Source organism: Scomber japonicus, chromosome 17 (genome assembly GCF_027409825.1).
Source record: "Scomber japonicus isolate fScoJap1 chromosome 17, fScoJap1.pri, whole genome shotgun sequence".
NCBI classification, from domain to species: domain Eukaryota; kingdom Metazoa; phylum Chordata; class Actinopteri; order Scombriformes; family Scombridae; genus Scomber; species Scomber japonicus.
The window spans coordinates 17,364,331-17,380,498 of record NC_070594.1 but is presented as its reverse complement, the minus strand read 5'-3'; the positions used below and the strand labels follow the sequence as shown (position 1 = coordinate 17,380,498).

At 40.0% G+C, this 16,168-nt stretch overlaps 1 protein-coding gene across 1 annotated transcript; it reads right to left on the bottom strand.

Annotated features, from left to right (window-relative positions):
- Positions 1-3,362: 3,362 nt before the first annotated feature.
- si:dkey-206f10.1 (adenylate cyclase type 8) lies at positions 3,363-15,829 on the bottom strand. Its single transcript, XM_053336687.1, has 21 exons — positions 15,821-15,829; positions 14,357-14,521; positions 13,336-14,076; positions 12,743-12,892; positions 12,366-12,496; positions 12,067-12,178; positions 11,856-11,983; positions 11,316-11,474; positions 10,728-10,962; positions 10,390-10,560; positions 10,151-10,251; positions 9,719-9,920; positions 9,103-9,195; positions 8,706-8,866; positions 8,476-8,557; positions 8,150-8,308; positions 5,962-6,108; positions 5,472-5,564; positions 5,246-5,360; positions 4,909-5,111; positions 3,363-3,578 (listed from the first exon to the last, which is right to left on the bottom strand). The coding sequence occupies exons 1-21, from the start codon at positions 15,827-15,829 to the stop codon at positions 3,363-3,365; spliced, it is 3,573 nt and encodes a 1,190-aa protein (XP_053192662.1).
- Positions 15,830-16,168: the final 339 nt, after the last annotated feature.

The following is a 16,168-nucleotide window of genomic DNA, read 5'->3' as shown; positions in this document are numbered from 1 at the left end:
GAATTACTTGAATATTTATTTAATTATATATTAAATTAGAAGCATTAAATGATTCGTCTCAATGATGTAAAACAAACAAAACCCCTCAATGAAACTTTTTTTTGATCAGCTGTCAGAGACCCGAAAGATTTGTGATTTAACTTGGATTTGACCTCAAGGACTGAGGCTTAATTTAAGATTTGATTTGGGACGTGAGGCTCGAGTATTTCTTAAAAACACAACATGATCAGTTCATAAACAAAATGCAGCTGTTGAGCCATCGTGGTGTTTTTAAAAGTTCATACTGGTATTTTTTCTGTGAATATAGGCTAATGAATTGAATGGACAAAAAACTATTAATTGTTTTTTTTTACTTGGCGAGTCAATTTTTTCTTGGAGAATGTAGTAGACTTAAATTCATGACCTCAGGTAGGTCCTTTTGGTGATGGATAAAATATTGCCTCAAGTCTATGTTTACATATTTTTTTTATTTTTATTATAGTTTACTGAAGTGGACTCGTTGTGTCAGTGCCTTTAGCAGCCAGATCGGTTAATTTGGGTAGTGGAAATGTTAGTTCTTCTGTTTCAATAAAAATCAAAGACAAGACAAAAGGAGTGAAACCTTAAAACAGGCCCATTTCTCCACCACCGAGTGATTCATCTTAGGTATATTAGCGATCAGCAGAATACCCGCGCTAGCCCCAGCCAGGACTAATCCAGTCCAGAGAAGTCGTTCAGACTGTGAGAGAAAGCAAAGTCAGAAGCAGAGAACATTCTAGCCCACTATTCAATTATTTTTGGTTTTTAGAGGACTGTATCATACTTTGTCATCCTAGATGGCTAAGACAGAGAGAGAAAGAAAAAAAAAACATAAAATGATCCCAAAATGTTCAGTCTACTGTAGGTTTTGTATCTTTATAATAACTCATATTTTTTCCATTCATCCTTTTTTTGTGCAGCACTTTTCATATGTACTATGTACTGTGATAGTGCAGTAGTTATTAGCTCTTCATTCAGCCAAACAACAACAACTGGTATCCATGCTTGGTTGGTGCCAGGGTTGCTTCAGAGTCACGAGGGGTCATGCTGGCTGTGTATGACACATAGACTGTGGTATGACATAGCTGATCTGATTTGGGTGTTGTTGTTAAAATGATAGGCCTACTTGTGCTTTGATGGCGCAGGTAAATAACCATAAAGGACGGGTTCACAACTGTTCATGTCTTTAAACAGTCAAGTGCCCATATTAACATTGAAAGAGGTGTTTCTTGCTGTGATCATTCCTCCTGTTCATATTGGCCATGGGAAATTCCCCTCCAAATGCATTTATAATGTAGGTGAGGGGGGATCAAGTGGATATCTTCCACAGTAAAAAAAAACAACAAACCCTCTTTGTGTCTTGGACAGTATTTTCCTGTTAAGCTGCAGTGGAAGGATTACAACAACAAAAATACAAACAAACAAAAAATACTGATTTAACTCATTTGGATGACATACATACATTTTTGTACAGAATGAGGACTATGGATCTTGACCCAAATAACTTACACTGAAACTGCATTATGAAGAGATTTCTTAAAGGTCAGTATGAACAGAACCTGCAAGAAAAACATGTGTCAGTGTTAATTTGGGCAAAAGCTAGTTACTTGTATCATCATTATTCACGATGCAAGTTTTCTTCTTTCCCCATAACAAAGGGTAAAGTGGAGTTGAGCTTCATAAATAGTCTCACATCACATCAGCAGGAATGGAAATGAACACTGTGGCTTTATCTGACACATTCACATCACACTGGTATAATGTTATATGTTAATAACAGTGATAAATAAACAAAGTAAAGTCAAATGTAATACCATCACTCAGTTGCATTGCCATTGCTGATTTTATTAGCAGAAAATGTACACTATCAAAGGTTTTAGTAAAAATTATGAAAAAATAAGCACAATATTCACAGGGAATATGAATAACACAGTATTAGCATTTTGCTGTTACACATTTCATTTCCATAAAACCAACCTTTTAGAAAACACAGTCTTTATTGAAGACCCAGCCAATTCATTCTCATGATCATATTAATCTGAAGTATTTTACATACTTAGATGATGACTCTTAATTACTTTTCTTAACACTTTAATCATGGATTTACAATTCTTTTTACATTTTTAGTTAAACTTAAAAGTTAAAACAAAGAAAAACTATTTGAATTCACAAGGTTTTCAATATACATTATACCTAAAATATAAAGTATCATTACATAATGGGGAAAAAAAAAACCAATTCTGTACTTTCACAGTAGCATATCATAACAGGAATCATATGTAAGGTGAGATCAGAGCCACAGAATAAAACTGTGCTTTTGGCAAAGTGGGTTTAACAGTTAACCTCCTTAAAAGAAGACAGGTTCACTGCTGACAGCTGGAAACATAACTGTGTCGTGTAACTATAGAGATGGTAAACGGATTTGTCACATGCAGTTCTTTGAAAAAAAAAAAACAGAGCAAAACTGACACTGTAACATGACAATAAACACAACTTTAATTGCTGCTGTAGCAAAAAATAAGAGCAAAACCTGGAAATCTGACATGAATCAATCCATGTGACTTTTGTTTTATGAATTATGTTGATGGAGTGAAATACAGTGACCAAAGTTCCCTTTTTGAATATCTCTTCTAATCTTAAATACCTTAAATGATGTATTAATCTCATAATAGGCCTACAAATGTACTGAAAAATGATAAACTGATAAAAACAGATAACAGTAAAAAATAATGACTCTGTATAGGTTATTATAGTATTGTATAGGCCATTGGAAATCTATGAGAGGTTGAGCTGGTTGTTTTGAGGTATTTCTTGTTTTTGGCTTGCGAAAGGAAACATGTTGGCTTTTGTTAGTTTTGTACAAAATTAACTGAAGACAGTGTTTACAATGTGGATGTATGGCAGTAAAAAGAAAGCAGTGCTCTCAAGATGCTTATATATAACTAAAAAAAAAAAAAAGTCAGCAGGGCAGTTGGCTCCATTCTAAGCATCATGGTGCATGGTGGTGTGTTCATCATGTTCAGAACACACCACTCTATTGTGCTTTCAAAGAATACAGCTCAGCTTCAGAACTCAAAAAATAGGGAGTTCTCCTTATATTAAAGCACAACACAATCCAAAAACCTTATTATTTCTTTTTGTTTAGATGACAGGGAAACTGAGGAGGATGCAATCATGGAGAAAAACATGTACAAAGCGGTACAAAGGCTCTATTGGGATTGGATGACCAGCAGCAACACCTTTTTGTGCAGCTAATTTTTGTTATGGCAAAAACAGTAAACCTGTAAAAAAAAGCAATATGGCTGGACTGTGTCCTCCTCTAACCGCAGTTTTTTTGGATCCCGTCAGCACTCGAGGGTGCAGGGTTTCAACACAAACCCCCCGTTGGTCTCTCTCAGCTTCTCCTTGTGTCTGGCTTGGACAAGACCAAACACCACTCCTGCCAGCGTCATGCGCCCTCCTGTCCTCCCCACCATGCGGCCATCTGTTGCATTGTTGGCCCTCTTACTGCGCATGGTGCTGATGAAATAGGTGCGGACTTTCCCCTGGCTCTCACTCACCTACAACAACAACAGCAGCCAGTCAGACAATCCTTTCCAGATGACCATTAAGCATTTACAGATGTATGGTTACAATATACACTAACATTTCGTGCAGTAACATCCCTGTACTCTTTCTCAATGCAATCTAAGGAGCCTACAGAGACTACACGGATCTCTGTATAATGTAATGTTATTTTTTCACCAGTAGATGTCTCCCTTGGTCATCCTTTCCTCAGTTTATTTCTACACTTGTGTTTAGCAACGGTGTCTAAGCCTATATAGACCTGGCCACTGTTGAACCCTGATGCAGGTGTCCATATATTTATTCTGACTGATGATAGCTCTTCTCTAATAGTGGATATACAATAAATTTGTTCAGGTCCCAAGGCTTTGTCAAGAAAAAGCACAAATATAATTACTGACACTAATAACACATTTTGATGCCGGTAGGACAATTTCAGGGTCCTGTGGTGGCCAAAGGAGAGACTTCAAATTGAACAGAGCTTGTTGTTTTTGTTCAAACAAAACTGAAACAAATTGACTGGAAAATATGTTGTATTGGGTCTGTGTAAGATCACTGCTTGTCTACTAGTGTATAAATGGAAACTGGAAAACATGACATCTGTAAATTGAAAAATGTCCAGCACACACACCCTCTCTCTTCTCCTTCTCTCTCTCCCTATTTTCTCCTCCTTGTCTGTGCATGCCCAAGCATTTTTGAGAAGAGGTTTAATTAGCCAAAATAACAGGAGACGTGTGGTTGCACATGGCCTTTACAATTGCTTTTGAACAAAACATGTAAGTAAGTTTAAGGTCATGCAAGAAACTAAATTTAACACTGTTGTAGCCAACTGACAAAAAAAGCCTTTGCAGTAAGACTTGACTCAAAATGAAAAGTATTATACTTGCCAACCTTTTTTTAAAACATCATAAAATGTGAATGCTAAGATACTAGAAAATGTTACAAAGTTGTAAATAACACATCACTGGGACATTGTGCTCTTTCCTTAAACGTGACACCACCTTTAATTGGCTTGTTTCTTAGTTTCTTAGTATTTGTCTCAGCGGATTGTCTCTAAGGGCCTCTTTAGAGCTTTGTCAATTTTCTAAACCTTGTTCCTGAGAGCAAGACAATTAGTTGTATTATCTCTGACTACATTTATTGTTCATCATCTTGCATCCTTGTACTAGGGTCAATACATCTTGCATTAACTGAATCTTAACAAACTTGACTGAACATTGAACCTTTCCAGAGTGGTTCTATAACCATCACAGTGTTAAAAAAAAGTGCAGAAACACACAGTGTTGGTGATGAACCATAATCACCCTCTATCTATCAGCCTCTCACCCCTTTGACAAAGATTTCTCCACGCAGCTCCAAGACAAAGCCCCACTCTGCCAGGATCTTCCGTGTGGCCTCAGGGACCTGGATGCGTCCGCTTACTCCTGTGCTGTCCATGCGGCTGGCCAAGTTCACTGTTGATCCCCAGATGTCATACTGTGGCTTGGTGGCACCGATGACGCCTGCAACCACTGGTCCATGGGCAATGCCTGTTTGAGTCCAACACAGACAAATTACTTATTTTACTTTACGAGTATATGACACAAGAAATCCTTGGAGAAAGTAGTTTATAGCCACAACCCATTGTTTACATGAGTGTGTGTGTAGGAGGTCAGTCTCTTACCCACACGCAGCTCAAAGTTTTTGGCTGAATGCCTGTTAATCTCTTTCAAGGTCTCTTGCATTGCCAGTGCAAACAAAACCAGCTCGCTCAGGTGATTCCATTCATCCATAGATTCCTGAGAGACGGACACATATAGATGGGTAGTTTGATAACGAAAGAGAGGATGATGAAGAAACTAAAGAAGTTAGCAAACATGGAGTACAAATGCAGAAGAAGATTTCCTCACCTGCCGGTCTGGAGCTAAACCAGAGGCTGCCATATAGCAGCTCCCAATGGTCTTGATCTTCTCCAAGTAGTGGAAGTAAGACTCCTCCAGCAACTTGTTAGCAGAGACATTCAGAGATGAAAAGATAACATAATACATTAATCTCATGTACAGCAGCCAAGTCCTGTGTTCAACCCACACTGAATTCAACACAGACTAAATAATTTTAACTAGCTTGGTGAAAACAGAATGTATGTGGTTTCTAGAGATACCACATAAATATACCATATATCTGTATACACAGTACATAGACACAATATGAATAAAATGTTTTCATTGCTCTTATTTACAGTACTGATAAACAGTATATCTATCTACAGTACAGTATACTACTATTCTGAACAAATTACCCATTATCCTTCAAAAGCAATACCTGATATATGTCTATGCTGACACAATGCATTTGTTAAGAAAAGCAATCTGAATTTACTGTCCAGATTCTCATATTCACCTCATCAAAGCCAGCAATGATCTCATTCAATAGTCGAAGGCAGTCCACTCCTTCATGTTTGATCTCTTTCTGCTCAAAGTATTCGTTGAACCCAGCGATGGAGGCAAACATAACACCCACGTCATCATAGGACTGGGAGTAAAGCTCCTGAAATGAAAGTTGTGTCATAAACATTAATCTTGTATTCTTAAAAGCCTATTTGTTTGATGATTTATAGGCTTATGAATTCAGTATGACATTTAGTATATTTAGGTGAATAACAGAAAACTGGTTTAACAGTGCCTGCACTCCTACACAGACTACCTTATACAATACAAAGATGTTGTCAACACAGCCTGGTCCACCTACTACTCATGCCTCATACACTCCACCAACCAGACCATCCTCTTCTCCACAATTAACAAACTTCTTACTGACAACGTCTCCATATCCTTCACAGTTAAAAAGTGCAACGCTTTCATTATTCCAAACAAAAATTGACACCATCCACAGCAACCTGACCACCTCCCCTGTCCTCTCCAACCCCCACTTTACCATAGTCCTTGTCTCAGTTGCCCCCTGTGTCCCCAATAGAGCTGCCTGCTCTTCTCTCTGCATTTACTGCCACTGGGCTCCATCCTGAGAAAGCATGGCATCTCTTTCCACTTTTATGCTGATGACAGTCAGATATATGTGCTGCTGAAAAAGAAAAATGCTTTCTCCCTCACACCACTTCCGGCATGTCTGAAAGACATCAAAGCCTGGATAGCCTTGAACTTTCTTAACTTCAACAAAAAAACACAGAAGTGATAGTGTTTGGCCTTTGTGAACCCCCTCCTGTTGACTTGGGTCCTTTGGCAGATTATTTTAAGCCAACAGTCTCAAACTTGGGTTTTAACATGGACAGTGATTTTAAACTGGATCTGCAAATTAGTGCTGTGGTGAAGTCCAGCTTTTTTTACATTAGACAGCTGGCAAAGGTGAAGCCTTTCCTTGCACAACAACACTTTGAAACAGTAATCCATGCCTTCATCACATCCCGGCTGGATTACTGCAATGCACTTTATTTTGGAGTCAGTCAGTCCTCCATCGCACGTCTCCAGTTGGTGCAAAATGCAGCCGCTCGCCTCTTAACAGGGGTACGTAAGAGGGAGCACATAACGCCCATGCTGGCCACCCTCCACTGGCTACCTGTGCACTTTAGAGTCCATTTTAAGATTCTTTTATTTGTTTTTAAATCTTTAAATGGTCTGGCCCGGCTCTACCTCTCTGAGCTCCTTCACCCCCACGCTCCTGCTCGGTACCTCAGGTCAGCTGATCTGCTGCTCCTGGAGGTACCGAGGTCAAAGCGGAAGCTCAGAGGGGATAGAGCATTTTCTGTTGCTGCTCCTAAATTATGGAACGAGCTTCCTTTAAATATTCGACAAGCCTCCTCACTGTCCATTTTTAAAACTCGTCTTAAAACCCATTTTTATTCCTTGGCTTTCAACCGTGCATGAGACTCTGCTCCTGTTTTAGTGTTTTATGGTTTGTTTTTCAGTTATTGTTTTATTTTTTTCAATTATTTTAGTATTTATTTCCTGTTAATTGTTTTATGTTCCTGTGTTGTTTTATCTATTTATGTACAGCACTTTGTTTCAGCTGTGGTTGTTTTAAAGTGCTATATAAATAAAGTTGAGTTGAGTTGAGTTGAGTTGGCACATCATCCAAAGTCCTAAATAAAGTCTAGTACATTCACAACTTTGCTGCTCGCCTGGTCACACACTCTTGCTCCAGTGACCTAATCACCTCTGACCTGCAGCACCTCCATCGGCTCTCTGTTCCACAACCGATCCAATTCAAAGACCTCCTCACTCACAAAGCCTTTCATAACCAGCCCTACCTCACTGACCTGCTCCACCATCACACTCCTCGCAGCCTCCACTCCCCTGATGCTAACCTCTTGTCTCCACCATTCAGGATGAAGCACCAGACTTGGGACGACAGAGTCTTCTCCATAGCTGCCCCCTCTCACTGGAACTCGCTCCCTAAACACATCTGAGACTGCACTGTTCTGTCCATGTTCAAATCACTAATCAAAATTAACCATTTAAGAGCTGCTTTTAATGTGTGATTGAAGTTGTGCATCATATGTTTTTGGTGTGTTGTTTTCTACGATCATTTTAACTTCACACACTGACAGATGTCAATTGTGTCAGGGTGTCCGCACCTCATCATTCATGCTCCGGTCCAAGAAGTGTCGTGCCACGTGCACAGGCAGGATGTTGTGCAATAGACACTCATTGTGTTCCCGCAATTCCCTCATGTCCTCCACTTCCTGCTGGGCCTGCAGACGCCACAGGAAGTCCAGCCTCGCAGTGGCCTCCCACTGGAGAGCCAAGGGCAGATACAACACCATCTTAAACCTGTGTAATTCAGTCTCCTCTACTCATACTCTGACACAACTAATATCACAACTACGATTAAAATTCCAAGACAAATACAAACTAAATTTCAGCTTAAAAAACAGAAAAACTGCACTGTGACTAACAGTACCTGACGTCCATTGTAGAAGACAGCAACAATAAACATGGCCATGAGAAGAATGCATATTCCTTTTCTCCTGACATAATGAGTCCTTTGCAGCAGTAAATGAAGATGTGGATTATAGAGATTTTGGAGAAGAGATATTGAAAATACTCTTAAACTGAGTGGAAAACATCATTAAGAAAATATAAGCTATAGTGTTGATCTACAGCTTGTATTAAGAAGTACTGTGCACTGACCTGTGCAGCATATCGTGGCGTGTGAGACTGAGGAAGGCCACATGGATGAGGTAGGAGTAGACAGCCACCGCCAGCAGCAACACTGCCAGCTTCAGCAGCGAGTTTAGACGCAGAAACACAGCACAAGTCACCATGGCAATCACACCACTCAGCACAAAGATCTGGAGGATTGAAGAAGTGAAGGAGGGAGAATGAGGATGAATGTGTTTTGATGACATCATATCGTTATTTTGTTTTTTTCTCATTTGTTTGAAGAAATAAGTAATATTTAATACTGGACTGAATGTTTTTGATCACATTCTGTTTGAATACATGATTGTGAGATAAATGACCCATGACATACCATATCAAATTTCTCTGTGTAAAACTAATAAATTCAAACTGCTTACGTCATTACCTCAGGGTAAGTACAGACAGTGAGTGTATGTGCAGCTGTGCTGGTCCTGTCCATTACATCAGCCTCATCTGTGTCCATGAGAATACACCATAGCTACATCCAGACACACAGCACAAAACACAAAAAGCACATAAAAAATATGTAAAGGCAGAGCGAGGCATGACAAAACAGATTTAGATTTAGACAACAATAGATTCAATATGTCTTTGTATATTTAGATTATATTTGAATTGAAGTGCCTATCAATGAGCTAGGTTTGGTCTGGCTTATGTTGCTTTATTATGTCATGATTAGAAAATAAGTATAGTCCAAAAAAACAACAACATAAAAAAAATTCATGTAATGAATCTTCAAGTCAGGTGCAGTTTGCTCATCAGTGGTGAGATGCATCCTTGCCTTTATGCATACGCATTTCAGGAAGTATTGTGCCAATATCAGGAGGATATGTGATAAGTGTAACTGACTGTGCTTTCCACTTGATTTATTCATTTCAAAGCAACAGTTTTATGTGCATAAAGCCCAGCAGTACAAAAAGGAAAGCTGTAACAGGGACAGGAAAAGACATTTTAAGTAGTATTTTCATGTAAGTCTGGCCAAGTGTTGTTTATGCTCTCACCATGTCAGTAGAGACAAGGCCAAAGTTGATGACAATGGCAGTAAGGGTGAGGATGTTGCGGGCACTGTTGTTTTCATGGATCCAGCAGCAGAATTGTTGCAGTAGCGAAGGAGTCCACTTGAACTCTTCTGCTAGGGCCAACAGCAGCAGCAGCATGTAGGCCAGCAGAAAAGCTGAAATATGGAGGATGGCGGGAAACAAACTGCAGACGAAGAACAAGGAGGTAATGACATGAAAATGTTAACCACAAGTGTAAGATTTTGTGAGAATATTATTTTGAAGAAGTGTTGATTTAAGGGGATGTAGTATGGATAATAAACTTGAAATTATGACAATATTTTGAGCCAGAAATTGGAATAGAGTGAATTGATATCCATTTATTTTCATGAACTTTTTCATTAGAAATGTTAGACAGTGTCGGTTGCTTCCTACCTGGGGGCAGGGATGAGGGCTTGGGCAGCCATGAGAAAAAGGAGCATGATGAAGGAGCAGACCAGGTTGGAGTTGAACATTTCATCTCTCATCTGGGAAAACTGTATCATTAAGAAGACATTATCACATGAAGTCTTTGGCTCTGTGGCATTTCAGGTATTTTCAGTTACACAGCTCTATCAGTAATGTATTGTCCTTCTACCAAAACACACTCTGAACCTGCCTCTATACCTCCGTACCTTGTCCTCGATGTCTGTGTCCTTGAACACCAGGGTCAGTGGAGTGATGTGCTCCATGTGCATGCGCTCGCTGCTTCGAACCTCAATGGCATGTTTGATGCGTTTGTTAATCTCCTTGGAGGTGGAATGCCATATGTTGGGCAGTGAGCCGTTTGTAAAGGACGCCAAGATCTATCAAGAGAGAAGATGAATGGGGCGAGATCGATAAGGGACTTCTCTTTCAGTCTTTTATGGTTCAATAATCTCAGATATATCTTGTGTGATTTATATTGGGATCAAAACCTTTTACTACATCACACAAAACACACAATACTATAAACACAGAGCCCTGTACCTACACTATTCATGTCAATGGCGTTCCCAAAAGGTATCTCTGGCTCCCATGTTCGGTGTGTTTTCTGGACTTTGGGGGGCTCAGCGTGGTCAACTTCAAATTTTCCCTCCTCAGGGCAGATGAGGAAGGTGTCGATGTTGTGTTTCCGTAAAAACTCGCTCCTGTCACGGCCATGACCATCCTCTGTTTTGTAGGTGCCTTTTAGAGAGTCCAGAGTCGCTCTTGAGATGTGGATGCGCCTGGTTGAAAGACAAAATTACTGGTGATCTACAAAGGAATACTCTCCAATTATCCAATCTTAATCAAGAGAAATAAATAATTAGGACAGTTTGATTTAGAATGGGAGGGACAAACTTATCTGATAGCAAGGCACAAACTTTGACAAAAAAATATGTTAAATGAAAAGTTTTTGTCTTATTGAGGGTCTGGAAAAGTATTGATTTTGTCAAAACACCACTACATTGACATAGCAAAAAATGAATAATGGGCTTTAGTTTGTACATTAAAAATATGTGATAACCCAAACAGCAATCAAATGTGCTACATCAAATCGCTAATCTGTTTGTGGCTAGTACCAGCAGTGACTTCTCACCCTGGTATGCCCCCCGCTTCCAGCATGTTGGCAATGCCCACATCCCAGGACCACACGTCAAACTGCCATTTCTGCAGTCCCAGCACGCCACACAGGACAGAGCCTGAGTGGATCCCAATCCTCATGTCCATGTCAAAGTTAAGCTGCTTTCGTACACACCTGGTGTTGGTGAGAGGTAAAGCAACCATGTTAAAAAAAAATTCTTCTGTTGCACATTGTATGATCATCCCTTATATGTTGTGGACAGCTTTGACAGTTCTAGATAGTATTTAATAGAGGTCTTTGATTTTGCACCCAAAAAATGTGTTCAAAAATGTCTTTTTCTTCTTGTTGCTTCAGTTGGTTGGACAAGTAGTTTGAAGGCTAATCTTGGTCCAACAGGCAACTTCCCCAAGTGTGTTTCAATACATTCATAAATAATTCTCTTGCTGTTCTTTCTTTAAATGAAAAGATAGTGAAATTAAACTGATGCTTGTTTGGCAGCAGGACAGTATTATAAACCCTCACTGACTTCAGCCAGTTAAGTTTTGTTAGACTCACCGTATATTGTTGATCATAGCTAGACCCATCTCGACGCAATGACGGGCATGGGCACGCTGTGGCTCAGGGACCCCTGACACACAGTAGTAACAGTCTCCTAGTATCTTTATTCGTAGGCAGTGGTGCTCCTAAGATAGAAAATGAGTGGTTATTAGAATGGGCTTGTCAAAATATATGTTATTGGCAAAAAAAGAAAAGAAAAGTGTTTTACCTCTGCCAAACGATCAAAGCGTCCAAAGAGCTCGTTGAGAGTTCGAACCAGAACCTGGGCAGACAGGTTCATGGACAAAAGAGTGAAGCCCTTGATGTCTGCGAAAAGGATGCTTTAGGGAGAAGCGACAGAAAAAGGGCAACACATTTAAATTTTGTCTGAGATTTCTGTTGGACTGTTGTCTTCCAGTGAACACTAGGCTGGGCTGGTTAGAAATCTGTTTTGCCATTTGAAAAAGATGACAGTCAATAATAAAAAATAAACCAAGAAATCTTCACACTGTATGTGTGTGTCTGTACCTGACATTTTTGTACTGGTGAATTGAGATTTTGTGAAACTCCTGAGGATTGAGTTCATTCTCCAAAGAGCTCATGTCAGCGATCATCTCCAAGGCAACAAAGCGGGGCAGGATCGACAGCACCAAACGTTCCTGTTTGGTGAGATAATACTGTCAGCTTTGGAGTATGTGTCAAGGAAGCCGTTTGTGGTATTAACAGCATGATGCTTGTGTACACATAAGATAAAAAACAATTTGGGATGCTCTGACGAAATTTACAAGGTGATTAAGGTTTCAAATTCTACCCTTTAAATAATAAAACTAATGAGGGTTATTTAAAAGAGGATGATCACTGATGTGCTCACATAATGGCAGTGCCGAGTCAAACCTTCACTTTACCTGTCTCTGGTTCTCTTGTTCTAGTTTGAGGCGACCTTCAATGCAGCGTCGCGTCTCCAGGAACACTTGTCTCTGTGCGTGATCTGTCAGGTAGTGAATGAACAAGCCAGCTGTGTTCATACCCAGGTACAGCAGGCCTTTGGCAAACACCTGCATCCAAGAGAGATTATGCATTTACCCACTTTATTTAACCAAGAAAACCCAATGCAAGTGGGCTGGAAAAAAAAATCAAATGTCAATATAGGCAATAGGCAAAATAAATTAATGAATTTGATAGGTGTAAAAAGAAATGCACAGATAGAGAAGTATGGTAGACAAAAACAGTGATCAGTGTTGTACATCTGATTTTTGATATAAATATATATGAGAACACACAGAAAGCCTTAGCTCAGATGTTTTTTAATGCGTAATGAATTTGGTCAAAATGTAGTATCATATAGTTTTATAGTAAAGCGATAGCTTCAAGAAATGTTACCAAATGAAGGAACATTTTTGTTCTTATATATATGTATACAATTACAAGTATAGAATTTCTTAGAAATCAGATTTGCTCTAACACTGGACAACATTTTTCACAACTTAAGTTTCCTCACCTTTCTCAAAAGCAAAGCGTCATTGTAGTAGCGCACTATCTCCACCAGGAGGTGTAGTACTGAGGTGAGTGAGCCGGCGCACATGGCCCATAGTAGAGGTAACGGCAACAGCGTGTATGTGGCGAACAATGTGAACAAAACATACCAGGACGGGTCTTTTTCCAGTCCATACACCAGTCCTCCCAGAACCTGCGTGGTTTGTGACAGCCAGCTTGCTAGGCCGGCATACTGAAGCCACCTTGGGGACATGGAGTCTTTACAGGTTAACACGACAATGCACAGTGCTATAGCTAACACCATGAAAATGCCTGTCAGGCAGCCACGTAGAGTGTCCGTGATGGCCTCGGGAGCCAAAGCCAGGTACAAAACCAGTACATGTAGCTTAGCCACCGCATCGATTATATTAGTGATGGCTAAAGAGTTTCGTCTTTGGTGACAAGAGTGTTGCTGGTAGAGTTTCTCCAGGTCACGGGACTTGAAGGTGTGCCTCAGGGTGGGTATGTAGACACCATGAACAGTGTGGCCCCAGTGTATGAAGAAGTCGGCATCGCTAGCATAAACGTTAAAAGAACCCCTGATACTTTGGTGTGCGCTGGAATTACGCACATGGGGAGGGTGAACTCTGAATGTGGAGGAGCGTCGTTTCGTGACCCCACGTAAGGCCTTGTTGCGGATCTGGCTGTTGATCTCCTGCATGTAGGTATCTGTCACAAAGATTTTGCGTGCTGGTTCCACGCCAACCTGTCAAAATGACAAAACTGATGTTCACTGTAACATCAGGCACTGTTCACATTCCATATAGTGCCCCTAATATGTGACCAGCAGGCTGTAACATTAAAGCAATGGCTTTATGGCGGAAACCAAACTATTTAAAAGTTCTAAATGTGGTCTATGTGATATGCACTACTTTATAATCATCGCTAAACTTTGCTTTAAGACACTGATCTATGAGCAGTGCTTGCAAAGACTACTTTAAAGAGTTGGATTTGACAAATCTACTGAACATAAGATGATCAATCACCTGCTCACTGAGCTCCTGCTGGTTAATGATGTGTTTTACAGCATTCTGCCACAGTGTCTTTTTTCGCCGCAGTCCAGGAGACAGCATTGCGGTCAGGCAGGGTGGCTCACGCAGCTCCATAGGGGAGACCTGTGCTGTTTCAGAGAAGGTCACCATGGTGATGTCCTACGCTGACCTCAGCTGTTGGTCTCAGTTTAGGAGGAGGTGGCAGCCTGGAACGGGAGAAATTATATTGCAGGAAATAAGAGAAAAAGGAGAAAAGGGTAGCTTCAGTGAAAATCAGTATGCCACAAAATGCTTTTTCCAATAATATCAACATTCTTAAAAGGGTACTCCACCAATATATACATGGCCTCGGCCATGAAAATAACCATATAATGACTTGGGAGGAGCTTTTGTCAAGACAATAACTCTGATGAGGTCATTGTGATGTCATTAGGTTTAGCTCAGGTTGGAGAGTACAAATTTTAAGCAGCGTGTCTAATCTCTCTCTAATCTTGTTTAAGAAAATGCTCATACGCAACTCAGTACAACACAGAATAAAGAAATCATCTGGAAAGCTTGTGCTGCTCAACATAATTGAAAAAGCAATATAGCTCTGTTGGGCTATTGGTTATGTGCTAAATGGGTCCATGAACAACGCATCTCATTCCTGACTCTTTTGCCCACCCCACTATCTTCATGCAGAGGGTCTATTCTTGCTTGACTGGCTTGCGCACAACAGAAAAAAAATGTATTACTGCGACAACATCTGGTAGTCAGGGTGCTGGACTTTAGAGTTTCGGTGAGGGAACTGCAGCAAGACAGATGTTGTTGGCCAGCAGCACTGTGATAAAATTAGCCTTCCCCATTCTCACCAACCATCAAGCAGTCTGTGTTAAAAACTGGAGGTGTAGAATTTGAAGGATTTGAGTATTTACTAAGTATACTTTTGAGTCGCATTATGGGAAATTTAAAAATACCTTTTTTTTTTAGCTTGACCCATAGGGACCACAAGACCAGATATTTTGACCTCTGCTGCTTTGACTTCGATCATTCTTTGTATACACATGCCCCGAATTCATGTTCCTTTAAGTATGTAATTCTTGGTTTTTACTGATTTTGTATGCAAGCCAAGTCACAAGAAAATGAGCAAAATGTCAGACTTTCCTCTTACCAAAACATGGCTCATTTACACACAATAAAATTCAGTTCACTTTCACACATTTCAGATGTATAATTTCATTGTGAGAGCTATGAAAGAATTTGGTTCATATTGATGGTTTCTCCCCTTTTTAACAATTGATTATTTGAGTCTTATTTGCCACTATGTCATGTCGTTAGTATGAATATGTTGCCTATAATTGACTTTATGCTCAATGTGGAACCTGATACCATTATCACATGTCCAAATGTATCTGTATCTCTTACATTTCAACCTTATGAATTCTGATTTGTTTGGACAGAGCTGGGTATGCTGCGTACATTCAGCATGTTGCAATGAGCCACCTGCTAGGCTCCACGTGTTGACACAGTGTGTGCCAGAAGAAAGACTTTCCAGCAAATTATCTGGCGGCCAGATTTAGACCTGAGCTGGTTAATACCCAGAGTTTAACTCCTCCAGGTTCTTTTGGCGCTAGATGCTCCTGTCCCACCCACTCACAGTCTGATTCTCATCAAGACCATGAATCCACACTGCACAGCCTGAATATGATAAACCACTTCGTATTAAAGGAAGGATATGGTTGTGCACATCATTATGACAGCTGAAAAATATGAAACCTGTGAGTGAATGCTATTATATGGCAGCATCTTTACTGACTTGATCCCACA

Bases quoted from the DNA above. Each gene is read 5' to 3' on its own strand.
- si:dkey-206f10.1 (XM_053336687.1), bottom strand. The intron at 10,963-11,315 runs GTGAGAAGTCAC...TCTTTCAACCAG, and splicing joins GAAGCGGGGGGCATACCAGG to GCGCATCCACATCTCAAGAG. The intron at 6,109-8,149 runs GTGCGGACACCC...CTTTCATTTCAG, and splicing joins ACCGGAGCATGAATGATGAG to GAGCTTTACTCCCAGTCCTA.